Source organism: Dysidea avara, chromosome 8, assembly GCF_963678975.1.
Source record: "Dysidea avara chromosome 8, odDysAvar1.4, whole genome shotgun sequence".
NCBI classification, from domain to species: Eukaryota; Metazoa; Porifera; class Demospongiae; order Dictyoceratida; family Dysideidae; genus Dysidea; species Dysidea avara.
The window spans coordinates 25985818-26001012 of NC_089279.1; the positions used below are offsets into that span (position 1 = coordinate 25985818).

General features: G+C 38.9%; 1 protein-coding gene across 1 annotated transcript; it reads left to right on the forward strand.

The window, feature by feature from the left end:
• Nucleotides 1–963: 963 nt before the first annotated feature.
• Nucleotides 964–7727, forward strand: LOC136264886 (zinc finger SWIM domain-containing protein 3-like). The gene is made up of 7 exons (XM_066059650.1): nucleotides 964–1048; nucleotides 2784–2892; nucleotides 2947–3178; nucleotides 3880–5217; nucleotides 5265–5859; nucleotides 7040–7200; nucleotides 7277–7727. The coding sequence occupies exons 1-7, from the start codon at nucleotides 993–995 to the stop codon at nucleotides 7636–7638; spliced, it is 2853 nt and encodes a 950-aa protein (XP_065915722.1). The 5' UTR covers nucleotides 964–992; the 3' UTR covers nucleotides 7639–7727.
• The last annotated feature ends 7468 nt before the right edge of the window (nucleotides 7728–15195 follow it).

Genomic DNA, 15195 nt, shown 5'->3' on the forward strand with positions numbered 1-15195 from the left:
CATCAGCTGTGTGGGATCCATACTACAATTCACAAATTCAGCAATTAGAGAAGGTACAACGTCGTGCAGCCAGATGGATTTATAATGACTATAGTAGATTTAGCTCAGTTTCAGCAATGTTAAACGAATTATCCCTGCCATCTCTTGAGACTCGTCTCAAGATATCTAGATTACAAGTCCTGCACAAGGCACTCCATCACCAGCTTGCCATCTGCATACCATCATATTACTTACCATCAACAAGAGAAACTAGATCATACCATCCATTGCATCTCATAATTCCATCGTCATCCACCAGATCATATCAGAGCAGCTACTTCTCAAGAACTGTTAAAGAATGGAACACCTTGCCTGTTAACATCATTGAAACGTCTGATCCAGATTCGTTCACATCACTTTTACAATCATATTACCACACTAGTACTAGCTTGTAATTAGTTGAACAATTGGTTTACTGTATGTTGTTAGAACTGTTTTTTTTGTTGTTGTTTTTTTTTCCTGAGCATACCAGCAGGGCTGACTGTTCAGTACAAATAAATAAATAAATGAATAAATAAATAAGATCGATCAGTATCAAGTGAGATATTAAAATCCGCGTGTTGCTCCAACAAAGGAACTCAGTTCCAAACCAAGGGTGATTAGTGATGGGGCACTAAGGGTAACATACTACGATAGTCGGGGATTTGTTTTTTACAACTTCATTTTTCACGTTCAGATAGAGGACCCTAACTTTGGCAGCTCGTATCTCGGAAATGGCTGGAGCGATTTGCTTCAAATTTGGAATGTATACACCGGCTGGCGGGCAACTCTGTAGCAAATTTGGTTCCAATTGGATAAAGGATCACCGAGATACAAAGGTGTGAAAATGACGTTTCCTTTCTTCCTGTCTATATAGACGGGTTGCCTTTTTAAGGCGTGGTCGTTTTACCGTAAATTTTCCACATACTTTCCGAGTTCGCTAAGTCAAAAATGTATTACGGCTATTGGAGAAAATGAACGTTTCGGTTAACTTTAGCAAGCAAGAGTTAGCCAGCCTTCAGAAAAGAAAGTATGTTATAGAGATAAGTTCGAGCTATAACATATCCAGCGTGTAAGGTGAAGGCTGAACGAGAAGATGATTTTCTCTCAATCTCGGGTTTTTGGAAAGCGATAAAACTCGCTGAAAACATTCTTTGTAAGACTTTGCTACTACTTAGAATGATAGACTGGATGATTTTAACTCACCTTGTACCTTTGAAGAATCAAAAACGTTTGTCAAACTATTTTAAAAAATGGGTTTTTTGTTGACTTCTTGACCAACATTGTAATCATGCGTAAAACGGAAAGTCGCGTTTTCTCGCGTTACACAAGGGACACGCCCTAAATAGGCAACCCGTCTATACCCATGGTGTTGCGCGCCGGCTTCTTGGGCCGCACGACACACTATCGCGTGTCTTGATACTGTGTGGAAAATAAAGAGTATAATATAGCTAGCTAGCTAGACATAGACATAAAAAGTAAACAAACTAGCTATTTAAAAAATTAAAATTTTTCAAAGGAAGTAGGGATTGATCAAGACACACGATAGTGTGTCGTGCGGCCCAAGAAGCCAACGCGCCACACCATGGGTATATTTTCTTCTTTTATTTTATATTGACAGGAAGAAAGAAAACATCATTTTCACACTTTGTATCTCGGTGATCCCTTATCCGATTGGAACCAAATTTGCTACAGCGTTGCCCGCCAGCCAGGGGAGTCTACATACCAAATTTGAAGGAAATCGCGCCAGTCATTTCCGAGATACGAGCTGCCAAAGTTTCAATTTTTTTCTTGGTTTTTTTTTTCTTTGTGTTTTCGCACACTTGCAAAAATTGCTATAAAACGCAAACGCGTACTCCGATCGCCTTGAAATTTGGCACACAGAAAGGGAGTCCAACGGCAAATTCTAGCATAAAATTTAGTGCAAATGTAGCACTGTAAATATTTTTTTTTGTCACAAACAAACAAAAAAAAATTGGTGCAAATCCGATGAATGCTTCGAGAGTTATGACCGATTATTCGCGTAAAATAAGATCAATTTGTTGTCACGCCTACAGGGTAAACCGCTTCATGGAACACTGCTTAAAGTTTCTTAGTTTACGAGAGTGGTATAGTATATCCCCAGTATATGGAACAGTTAATTGTTTGTTATTTTAGTAGTTTTTCAGTAACGCTGTGGCTAACCTCCTGGTACCGGTATTTACAAAATCAACATTATAATACCGGTAACGGGATTTTACCCACTGTTTAAAAAGACCGGTAATATACGGAATGCAAAACTGATCGCGTACGGATAGCAAGCATGGCGGAAGAGCGTGACGACGCCGATGGTCAAACTGAGGTCCAGTGTATTGAAACGGAAGTTGAGACTGACTTGGACAGAACGGGCTTTACTGTAGGAGACCTGTTCTTCAATTATGAAGACGTTTCCAAGCGACTGGAGGCTTATGAAAGGGCCACCTTCACAAAGTTTTGGAAACGCGACGCAAGAACAGTAGCAGCCACCAGTAAACGATTGGCCCGTACCATCAGTCCTTCCCTTAAGTATTATGAAGTCAAGTTTTGCTGCATCCATGGTGGCCAGTCATTTAGACCCCAAGGAAAGGGACAAAGGAACACTTGGTAATGTATCTGTCGTATACACTGTCTAGCTACTGAGTAGCATATAAATAGCTATATATACATCTGTTTATTGAGTTGTGTTGCTGTATGCACCTTCTTTTACAGCCAGCTATGCTTATGTATTCTGTTTTTCTTGTTAAAAGGACCTTCAAGCAAGATTGTCCAGTAAACATATCACTGAGGGCAAATGCAGCTGGTGATGCTTTGGAAGTAAAGAGCTTATGCTTGGAACATAGCCATGACTTGTCTCAGGTAGCCCTACATGTTCTGTGTTACCGTTCTGTACACTGGTCCTTACTGTGATAGGAACTGTTTAACCATCTTCCCCAACAAAGACGTTTACCAAAAGAAGTCAAGGAGAAAGCAGCTAAGTTGCTGGAAATGAAAGCAAACAATAAGCTAGTGCAGCAGACACTTTGTCAGGAAACTGGAAAGGTAATACTACTAAAAGATCTTGCCAACATTAACAATACCAGAAAAAGGCAAGAGACCTGGAATGATTTGAATGCAACTGTCAACTTACTTACTGATAAATATGGTAAGACTGCTATCTCATGTTAGAATTTTGTATTCCCTGATCAATCAGTTATGCAAAATCTGGTCACTTATTTTATAGCAACTTTTAGAATATGTGGTATTGTAATAGTCTAGAATCTCAGACTTGAAAATTTGTGTGCTTATGACTTGTTAGGAACTCCCCAGAATCTAATTTACCATATTCACTTGATTTGTGCTGCCTTGCTTCTAGGAATTGTACCGCACCCTCGAATAGTACTACACTACACTTTTGTAAAATACCTATTATTAGTACTACCATACCTTTAGCATTCATCTCCATCTTGATCAGATGTAAGCAAAGCATTGTCCTCAAAAACTTACACAGCTGTCACACGATCGAAATTCCAGATATTAGTTGACTGTGTAACACAAGGTGTGTCATGTTTAATAATATTGATGGTGCTGTGATGGCCTGAGTGAAAAAGGTTTTTTATATAAACAAATTAGTAGCTATGTGTTGTGATTGTTTATAAAAGGATAATGCTATAGGATGGGTAGTAGTAGGCAGGTTTAAAATATTTGTAGTGCACCCTCATATAGTACTGCAGTGTGGCACTATTTAAAGGGTTCTATCCTTGTTTTTGGGCAGAAAAATAATAGTACCCGTGCGACACAAATCAAGTAAATATGGTATGTACCTAATTAACTTTCCAAGTTTATGACCATGAATTTTAATGTTAGGTGCCAGTGTGGAAGTATTTTGCAACAAAGATAATGAATTTAGAGGGCTGTTCTTTCAAGATCTGCAAATGAGGGAGGCATTTGATGCTTATCCAGAAATTGTGTTTGTTGATGCTACTTACAAGTTGTTGCAACTTGGTGTACCAATATACCTTTTCCTGTGTGAAGATTCAAATGGTCTGAGTGAAATTGTTGGCGTTGCCATGTTGGTAACTGAGGATGCTGATGGAATGCAGTGGATGGTAGATGCATTTAAGAAGCACAACAGTAGGTGGGAGAAAATCAGAGTTGTGATGGCTGATAAAGACATAGGGGAGCGAGATGTGCTGAAAAAATGTCTACCAAGTGCCAAAATTCTCATTTGTCTGTTTCACACTTTACGTAGTTTCCGTCGAGAAATATCTTGTGATAAGCTTGGAATTTCATCTGGAGCAAGGACTGTGTCTCTAGAATTGATCCAAAAAATGGCTTATGCTAAGTCAGAAGCTGAGTACAATAGCTTGTATGTTCAGTTTCAACGGGATGCTCCTAAACAGGTCCTAGAATACTTTGATGAATGCTGGCATCCAATAAAGGATGAATGGGTAATGGGAATAGCTGCTTGCAGTGGGACCTTTTTAAACACAACTAACAACAGGCTTGAAAGCATTAACGGTAAACTTAAGCAAGTCATCAGCCGTAACAGTTCCCTTGAAGAATTCATTAGTCATTTTTTTGTCATCCTGACTGCATTAAGAACTGAACGTGATCACAAAGCTGCTGTAATGTTTCAGAAGACAAAGGTGCAGCCTTTTTCACAAGGAAGTCCAGAGAGTGAGTATACAAAATTGCTTACATTGTATGCTTCAACATTAGTTCTTAAGCAATTAGAGCTAGCAAAGAAGGTGAAAGAAATCAAAGAAGACAATGGCAGATATATTGTCCAGACATCAGAAGGAGAGAGAACTGTTAGTCTTGAAAAGTGTGCATGTGGCTTCTACTCTTCAATCTGCCTGCCATGTCGTCACATATTTGCTTTACGAATTAAGCTTGGAAAACCACTTTATGATCCAACTGTATGTGAGCAGCGATGGACAACAGCTTACTACAAATCAACCCAGCGAATATTTTCAACTTCCCAAGAAACAGCATCTTTACCAGTTGTGAAGTCATGTAATAAGCGCCGAGCGCTTAGCCAACATGAGAAATATCGTAAAGCTGTAGTTATTTCTTCAGAGTTAGCATCAGTCGCCAGTGTTGCATCACACATACACTTCAAACGTAGACTAAAACTATTAAGAGATCTAACTGATTACTGGAAACGTGGTGAAGAAGTTGGGCTGATTGAGATAAACAGAGGTAGGATCACAATTAGAAGTATTAGTTGAATTGTGACTTTTTTGCAGGCTCATCTGATGAAGCAAGCAAGTATGATGATGATAGTGAAGGAGAAGTTTCTCGCTCTCCTAGTAACACAAGTGAAAATGCAGATTACGAAACAGTGTTTGATAGTCAGCCATCGAGTGTCTTCAATGCGACTAGTGTGTCTAGTCCACCACAGGAAACAGTGGTCAATGCAGTGTCATGTCAAGCAACAGTGGTCAGTACATCATCCAGTCAGGTGACAGTGGTTAATGCAGTATCCAGTCAACCATTGGCAACAGTGGTCAATGCAGTGTCTAGTCAAGCAGGGGTGGCTAACACAGTGTTCGGTCAACCACAGGTAGTGGTCAATACAGTGTCCAGTCACCCACAGGCAGCGATGGTCAACACAGCATTCAGTCAACCACAAGCAGTGGTCAATATAGTGTCCTGTCAACCACAGGCAGTGGTGGTCAATGCAGCATTCAGTCAACCACAGGCAACAGTGTTTAATGAAAGAAATTGTACTAGTGTTTTGCGGGGTACAATATTTCATGTTTGTATCATAGAGCAGCACAGTGGAACCTTTGTAAGCCAGTCACCTTTGGGCCAAAATTTCTTGGCCTTAGTTGGCAGGTTGTTCTGATTACTGTGTCAATGTCTCACTAGGGGAAATTTAAATTTGGCCTTTTAGAGAGGTGGCCTTTCTATACAGGTGACCACTAAGACAGGTTCTACTGTACAGTACATATGTAACTGGATCTGCGAAAACTGGTCTTATTGCCCAAGACAGAAAGTTTGATTTTTTCACACAAACACAAAGTTTAATGAATGCACTATCAAATTTCACTGTCACAGGCGACCAGAGTAAAGTGGTCTGCTTTAGCTGGCTGCTTTTTTCAAGCACAGTAATGAGCCATACGAGTGGTTTGGGGTCTTGATGGAGCCCTGGCCAACCAGGAGATGGCTGTGTGTGGCTGTACAGCTCTAAAATGGTGGGAAATTTAGCTGTTGACTACTTCAGTGGATGATCTGGAAGGTTGTAAAATGTGTGAAAATTTGGTATGCGTAGCTACCACCATTGGCCAGCTACAACACTCTGAATATTTAAAACTGGCGTTTCTCGATACTTTTAAATGGGCGATAAGACCGGTTTTTCCAGAGATAGTCACATATATGAACAGGCTATTCACATACACTTTATCATAATGCTAATTGTAATCCTTAGCTATGCACATGTACTTGTACACGTGTGTGTTGAGTGTGCTTTGATTAAGAATGTGATTGTTGTCTTTTTTCCCAAATCCGTCCAATCTGTGGTAGAACATTACATACTGTGCTTAAATCTTACAAGAACAAAATAAGCAAACAATGCATAACCAGGAGCTTATGAGCCACCGAAGACGGCGAAGGAGCATGAAACTCGGTTCCATCACAATCCAAATTATGTCATGTTTTTTGAATAAATTGCTACGAGTGTCGCGCACAATTAGTATACGGCGTCAATTAATGAGATTTTACTTTCCTTATATGGAAACTAATCGCTAATGAATTTGGATTTTGATGGCACCCAGCAGGCTACGTAAGTTTCATGCTCCTTCGGCGGTAGTCTCGCGTGGCCAGACCGCTATTTCAGCGCAGGGGCTTATCGATTAGAGATTATAAGCGCCCGCGCAGAGGTTTCTGCGCGGGCGCTTATAATCTCTAATCGATAAGCCCCTGCGCTGAAATAGCGGTCTGGCCACGCGAGACTACTTCGGCGGCTCATAAGCTCCTGGCATAACTTAGTCCATCATGTATATTAGTTATTTATGTATAGTTCTTTTCTTAAAGATATAAAGGTTCCTTCAGCAATAAAGAAACGGGGACGTCCGAGGGGCAGTGAACTAACAGTAGTGGGTCTTCCAAAGAAGAAAAATAGAAGAGGTGTTGAAGGACCTTGCCCATTCATCCGATTACACACATCTGATAAGGAGAAGGGTGAGCATACATCAGTGCTTGAGCCTGTAAATAGTCGCTGAATATTGTCAATGAATGTTGACTTTTAATTGTTTAGTGATCTTAAATTGGTTTGTTGACAAAGAGGTAATTGATGCCACTAAAAAGGGAATACTTATTGAAGAGGAGGATGTTGAATGTAGGACTGAGCTAGTTCCTAACTCTGTGTTGGATGAAAATGTTGATGTGTGTTTGGTCAGAAAATATTTCTCAACAGATGCATGGATGATTGTTGAAGACATCATCAGACAAAAGAAAAAGAAGACAGTGTGGATATGCAGTGTGTGCCAACACGACCTTCACAGTGACCAATCTGTTTTATGTGATTTTTGTTTGACATGGTTTCATTTTCGATGTGTTGGCTTGTCTAAATTGCCCAAGAAGAAACACTGGTTTTGTAGACAGTGCCATGCACATTGACTTCACCAGTTTGAAATGCAGTGAACTTCCTAAATCATGTAACTAATTTTTGGAAGATTTTTTCAGAAGCAGTTATAGCCAAATGATAATTGTCTCATTCTATGCATGGATGTTGGGTAAACAAGTAAATACAGTGGAACCTGTCTAAGCCAGTAACCTTTGGGCCAAAATTTCTTGGCCTTAATATGCAGGTGGCTGCTTTATACTGTTGGATTAGTACAGAAATGTCTCACTGTGGGAATTTATAGTTGGCCTTTATAGAGAGGTGGTTTTTCTATAAAGGTGGCCACTAAGACAGGTTCCACTGTATCAGGCATTTCAGCTCATCATATACGTCCATACATTTGCAAACACTGATGGTTAATGTCACAAGTTGATTGGCTTCTTGATAGTCAAGTTAAGTACCATGTAGTAGTTTGGGGTGTCACCATTCTAACAAAAGTTGCAAACACTGCAGCTATGCTTGTAAACAGCAATAAAGAATGTGTTTTCTGAACCATCAGAATTCTAAATAATACGCATCTGAGACATACCATTTACCTTCTAATTGCAAGACAGCTTATTGTGTAGCCCCTTTAAAACTGATACATTCAGAGTTGAGCCAGAAGTGTTTACATAGCAGATTGCCATAGAGGTGACGGTAATTAGATTTAATAAACATTGGAATTGATGACAGTGGCTACTAGCATTACAAAACACACATTGAAATATAATTTCATTTGCAAAGAGGGCTATTAAAAGGTGAGCTTAAATAACAACATGGTTCTAATCCATGACCTTGACATTCTTATGTTGTACATGCACAGTATTAATACTTTCATAATTTTTGCATATAGCTAGACAATGCAACCATTGTACAGTAAAATATTTCTACAAATATTGAAACATTAATGAACAGTATAGCATCGAACAGTACTTGTCTCATCATCATAGACCACTATGTCAACCAAACATGTAAGAAAGGTTTGACATAGTATCCTTGCATGATACTGAGCCTGCAAAGCATGAGAACTCACCGGGCATGTAATAGCGGCTACTTGTGTTCATTTTCAAAACTTACGACTGGCTTAAGCAAAGCCAGGTCCTAGGTGATGTGCTCCCAGCATGCAGTTCAACACAGGTAAAAGTCAATCAAAATTTAGCTCTGTATGTTCTGCATGGACCGGCTTCCCAATTGGGGCCCATAGGAATTCAAGTTGAAGTTGGCTGGCATAATTATGCATCTATCAATGTAAAGTCCCACCACTACTATATTATACAGGCTTAAATGGGGGACCGGATTAGTGGGGGGATTGATCACTAACAGGTACAGTAGCTGGGGATTTTTCTTGCTGACAAATACAACAACTCTTGTCGACTAGCTTTATCAACTAAAATCCAGTGATGATTAGACACACAGTAGCTACCTCCAGGTAGTGGGGATTCGAATTTTTAAATGTGAAAATCCACACCTCTGCTTGTATATAGTGGGGGTGAACATTGATGGAGATAGAGGTAGTACGTATGCACCCACTGTCGCTCTTCACCGGGCTACGTATGAGTTTAATACTTGAACTAACTTAAACTAGGGTCGCGAACCACGAGATATCAACTTCAGCCTTATTCTGAACTTCACAACACCATTCTGATTGCCACGAGTAGTTTCTTGAGGACACAGGATACCTGGAGATAGTGCAGTCCGTATATTATTACCGGTATTTTAAAATAGTGGGTAAAATCCCGTTACCGGTATTATAATGTTGATTTTGTAAATACCGGTACCGGGAGGTTAGCCACAGCGTTTCAGTAAACCGGCATTCATGCACTGATGTTTTACTGAGAGTTTAAAACTTAGTAAAACAATTATGTTCCATATACTTAAAAGTTACTGATATTTTACTATCAGTATAACTGGGTACAACGACAGTAAAGCAGCTTAACAAATTAGTAAACTAAGAACCTTCAAGCAGTGGAATGAGTTGAAAATTTCTATGTAGATGGAGTAACCATCGTAGGAGTGCCTTTTGGTGGTTTGAAAGGAATCGAGGTAAAGACCATGGAGATATGACACAAAACCCAACCTGTGTCACCATTATGCAATCAATTTTTATGAATAAAAGAATATTAGTTTTTACGCCTACTAGGCAAACCGCTTGGAGCAATGAGCTGAAAATCGGTGTATAGCTGGAATAGTCTTCATAGAAAGTCCTTGCAGTAGTACAGAAGAATCGGATTAAATTACAAACTATGATTCGAAAGCCAACTCCGTGTAGCAAATGCGAGATCGAGATACTCTAATAGAACAGTCACCCTAATAGAGCATGCATCAGCTATAATTTATTTAGTCCATTATAGAACTCTATTACATTACAAGTTATTCTGTAGGGAGTTCAGCTGCAAGCAGTTAATCTTAAGACAGTTTAGCAAGAAGCAAGTCACCCTATAGAGAGTTCAGCTACAAATATATTGCTGTAGTGATTCAGAACATTACAAGTCACACTGAAGAGAGTTCAGCTATAAACAAGTCATGCACCCTGTAGAGAGTTCAGCTACAAACAATTCACTCTGTAGAAGTTCTGCTACAAACAAGTCTTCATGCAGAGAGTTTAACGATCAAAATCCACCATGTAAAGACTTCAGCTTTACTAACAAGTTACTCTGTAGAGAGATCAACTAGAAATAAGAGAGAGCTCAGCTAGAAAACGTCACCTTGTAGAGAGTTCAGCTACAAACAAATCACGCTGTAGAGAGATCAGATAGAAGAAGCCAACTTGTAGAGGGTTCAGCTGTGAAGTGATCACCGAGTTCAGCCAGAAAAAAATCACCCTGTATAAACCATCCTGTAGAGAGATCAACTAAAAACAAGTCACCTGTAGCAACATCAGCTACAAAGAAACCATTGTGTAGAGAGTTCAGCTACAAACAAATCACCCTGCAGAGAGTTTGGCTACAAAAATCACCCTGTAGAGTTTTCAGCTACAAACAAATCACCTTGTGGAGTGTACAACTATACACAAGTCACCCAGTAGAGAGATCAGCTACAAGAAGTTACATTGTAGAGAGATCAGCTAGAAGAAATCACCTTGCAGAGAGTTAAGCTACAAACAAACCACCCTGTAGAGAGTTCAGCTACAATCAAATCACCCTGTAGAGAGTTCACATCACCCTACATAGAGTTTGGCTACAAAGAAACCATCATGTAGAGAGTTCAGCTGCAAACAAATCTCCCTGTAGAGAATTCAGCTACAAACAAATCGCCCTGCACTGTTAAAAATGAAGTTTGAAGGTTATACCATGGAATATTACGGTTATCCAGTGTCATAGCTACCATTGAGGCAACCGAGGCAGCTGCCTCGATAAAAATGCTCAACAACAGGCTGAGCAGGCCTGAGTTTTGGCACCCCAAATTTTCTACTCATACGTTACTAGACAGCATTACTGTACACCAGTATCTGAAAAGTGGTCCAGTACCATGCAAGGCACCATATCATCATAGGCTCCAGCTCTACTTGGTACTATTTTGTGTGGCTTGAATTTGTGAAAGATTGAGATACTCTAATAGAGCATTCATCGTAATATACTCTAATAGAGCATTCAATACAGATTATAGCCACTGTTCTCATTACACTGCTTGATCAATGTTAATTGCATATACTGATACCTAACACCTAAATTTGGCATGCAGCTATTCAAGATTGATTTTAATTTTTTTGTCCATGGTTTACAACAACTGGTAGGTTTTTTTCCAAACACTTCAGCCCTGCATATAACTTATTTAGTAGTAACTCATTGAGTAGAGAGTGTATATAACCCGGCTATATTGATCTAATTTATGTGGTCTCAAGTTCTGAAGTATAGATATGTATAAAGCTAGCTTCAGAGTCAACTGTTAAAATTGAAGACACTGATCACAATGGTGGATCCAGGATGAAATCCCCCCAATGGTGGATCCAGGATGAAATCCCCCCTCCAATACTTTGTCAGGAATCATATATTCTTTTGATAAATTAATATGCATATTACTGCATGCAAACTCACCTGAAACCAAAGTCAAACTACATAGCTCTCAAATTGTTACCCAGTACCTTTATACATACTAAGCACCTCTAAAGGTAATTATTGTGTTGCTGGTGTCTAAGACATTTATAGCCCTTTATAAGCCATCACAACTACCTGCAAATGGCCAGAATGGTAAATTTCAACAGTGAGACACCGCTAAGAGGTGACTATTTGCTGCTTCAAAATATAAACAAGAGAATGTGCTCTCCCCAGCCACCTACAACTTAGTCTATTTGTGTTCCTTCCCTTGCCAGCTCCTGGATCATGAGCATGAAACAAATAGCTATACCTTATATTTATTAATCAAGGAAGGGTCTAAAAGTAAGATGAAAAGAATCTAATAGAGCAGTCAACTATACTCTAATAGAGCAGTCAAGTGTATACATGAATAGTGGAGGATTCATATAAAGTATATCCATGTATTTACAGATGTTATGTGAGAAGGAACTTTATTATTAAATTACTGGATATATATGGCCAGTAGAGTGCTGAATTTCTGGCGGGTTGGTCATTGGGTAAGGAGTGTAGGTAGGCACACATCCTAATGCACTTAATTTAGTTAGAAATCAGAATAATATTTATAATCGATTGTTTATACATGTCATTTTAATTTTTTTGTTTTTGTCAATGGATTCATGTGTAGCCCCAGCCCATCAGTTAACTGTTTCCCTGTGGTTTACATATAGCTGTTTCAATATCATATTAAAGTCATGGTGGTGTCCTGCTTAGCATACATATACTATAATGCAAGTGTGAACTGTGTAGACCCTACCATACTAGGTACGGTGCTCAGTCAATAAAGAGTTGTATGGGGACCACCAGTCTGGATATCATTGCCTTAGCTGCCGGCTAGTGGGACTTGCAGCATGTGGGATGGTGACTCTGTGTCTACTAGGATCACCACTAAGAGTGTCATCATTGTTTGTATGAGTGCATAGTATCCTATTAGAAATGTTGAATTTATGACAATTCAAAGTTTTCAGCATATATTTCCTCCGTAAAAGTATACAGTCTGTTATGAGCCTTTCCCAAACTTGTATGGAGCCAAACCAAACATATTAGCTCTTCACATACACCTTTACTGTTGTTACTAATAATGCTAGTTGGTTAAACATCTTAAGAGAAAACTTCACTTTTCATTTTGTAGCTATTTTCTCAGGCCTCAGGCCTCAGCTCAATGTGTACATACTTCAAACTTAGATGCACTATTAGATCACACAAAAAGACCATAATGACTGATCGTGAGATTTCTACAAGATTTTTGGGACAAAGTTGAATGTCTACCTGAAAGTGAATACCCCCAGTAGCAGTAACAATATTTTTGACAAAATGTGCAGTAAAAAACCTTCTCACTAAGACCATATTTTATTAGACATATTTGTTACCAAACTTACCATAATTTATAGACAGAAATTTTAACTTTCATGAATTAATAAAAAATTATGAATTTCACAATTTTAATTGGTAAGTTCATGGCCACTGTATATATAGCTATGCCTCAAACATTTCACAATTATTTTTCGCAAAGTTATCGTAACTTTGTGAAAGTTTCATCCCGGTATTTGTTTATTCAGTACATGGACTAGAAGGAGTGTTGAAGGTGTACAAGGAGTACAAGGACGACTCTATGTGAGGATGGCCAACATTTCAACTAGCAACATTACTCTAGATCTGATACAGGAAAATGCAAACCAGAACCAGTGGCATGTATATTTCTTTCCTAGCCTCCAATGCTGGAGTAAAGAAAGTTAGCAAGTCTACTTCTATTGCAAAAGTGTGATAGCAATTGTGTAAAATATGCATACTAATGTTAATGGTACACGCACACCTTTTGAAGGTATAAATATTTTGTTAAGAATCTTATATCATCTCTGTTGGTACTATGGACTTTGGATGTTGTCTCTTATTTTATTGCAGTCACCTATGTACTTATAGGGATATTAAACTTAAGGTGTATACAGCATACTGATAAACACTTGTACATGTGTTCATAGGAAGCTGGCTAGAATGAAAACAGTACATAAAGCAGTGATCAGCAGGTATGTATGTGTCCGAAAATCCCTTAATGCACATTCACTAGTGTACATACGTATGTACATACATAATATTATGTCTCTACATAGCTACACTCACATATACTAACCCACATGTATGCATATATGCATACCACATGTATACAACAAATTCAAAATTGCATACTTGGTCTTGCCATCCAATGTTTAGTTTCAGTCTACTGTGGTTTATGAACTCTTCATCTTATTAATGGAGACCTGGTGTTAATTGGGATTGTAAATGTCTTGCTTAATAGGGATTTATTTTGGAAACCCACACCATTGTGCATGGGATATTGTTGAATTTGCTAGCTTATACTCTTATTAAGCTTGACCACTGCTAATTGTGTTAAAAGCTTTTCATATATAGCTTGTACATCATTTCAATGAATCTTTTAAAACCCATGCAGCTTTAAATAAGTCAGGCATCTGTTCAGGCCCAGGCGTATATTTCTTGGAGCACATGAGGCACAGGGCGCGTGCCCGGATTGTGGATATGTGGTGCTGAGAGAGCTTATTAATTGAAATCTTCACTTGTCACAGTTACAACGAAACGGAGTTATTAGAAGTAGTTTTAAGTACCCTGGCATTTAAACAGAACCATGGCCAGGTGTGTATTCCATAGCTCGGGATGAAGCACCCAGCATATAATTGAGCCCCTGCATGCATTTGAGACCAATTTTAATATGTAGCTACTAGTAATAGCATGGGTAGCTAGCAGTGAAATTTGGGATAAATGTCACGAGTGTTGTATTGGACATGGAGATAAATTTCACGAGGCGAAGCCGAGTGAAATTTACCATTTCCAATACAACAAGAGTGGTATTTATCCCAAATTTCACTGCTACCCATGCTATTCCCAGTTAATACCATACTCGCTGCATATGCGCATGCCGTGCATTAGCGTTGCTATGTACGCAATTTGTCACTATGTACTAAACATGTGTCAACACTAATTGTTAACATAAATTCTAGCCAATGAAATTGCAATTACAACTTTTTCACTGCTACCAGTGAAATACGGGATAAATTTCACTGCTACTATTGAGACTTTTGTATGGGCAGTGAAACAGGTATGGTATTAACATTTAAACTCCTGAAATCAGGACACCTCACTGATAAGGACAATTGTCCTAGGACAGAAGAGATTTCACCAACACTTAACTCATGTCATACACATAATATCCCTCCAAAGTTACTCACAGAGACTTGTTCTCTATACAGCATAACTGAGCATTCGCTTAATCTGTAGTTACCAGTGCTGAAAAAGATTGAGATACTCAAATAGCAAGTCACGTATATGTTCACCGTAAATCATCCGAAAATATTTTACTCGAAAATTTTTATGTCACTATTGATGGTCACTGTTACACATCATCCACTATCTGTGGATCACTTCCTGCATGTGTTCCATTCTGACCATGCCTCAATGAATAAGAAGCTCACCTCCTCGACTAGTTAGTACTCT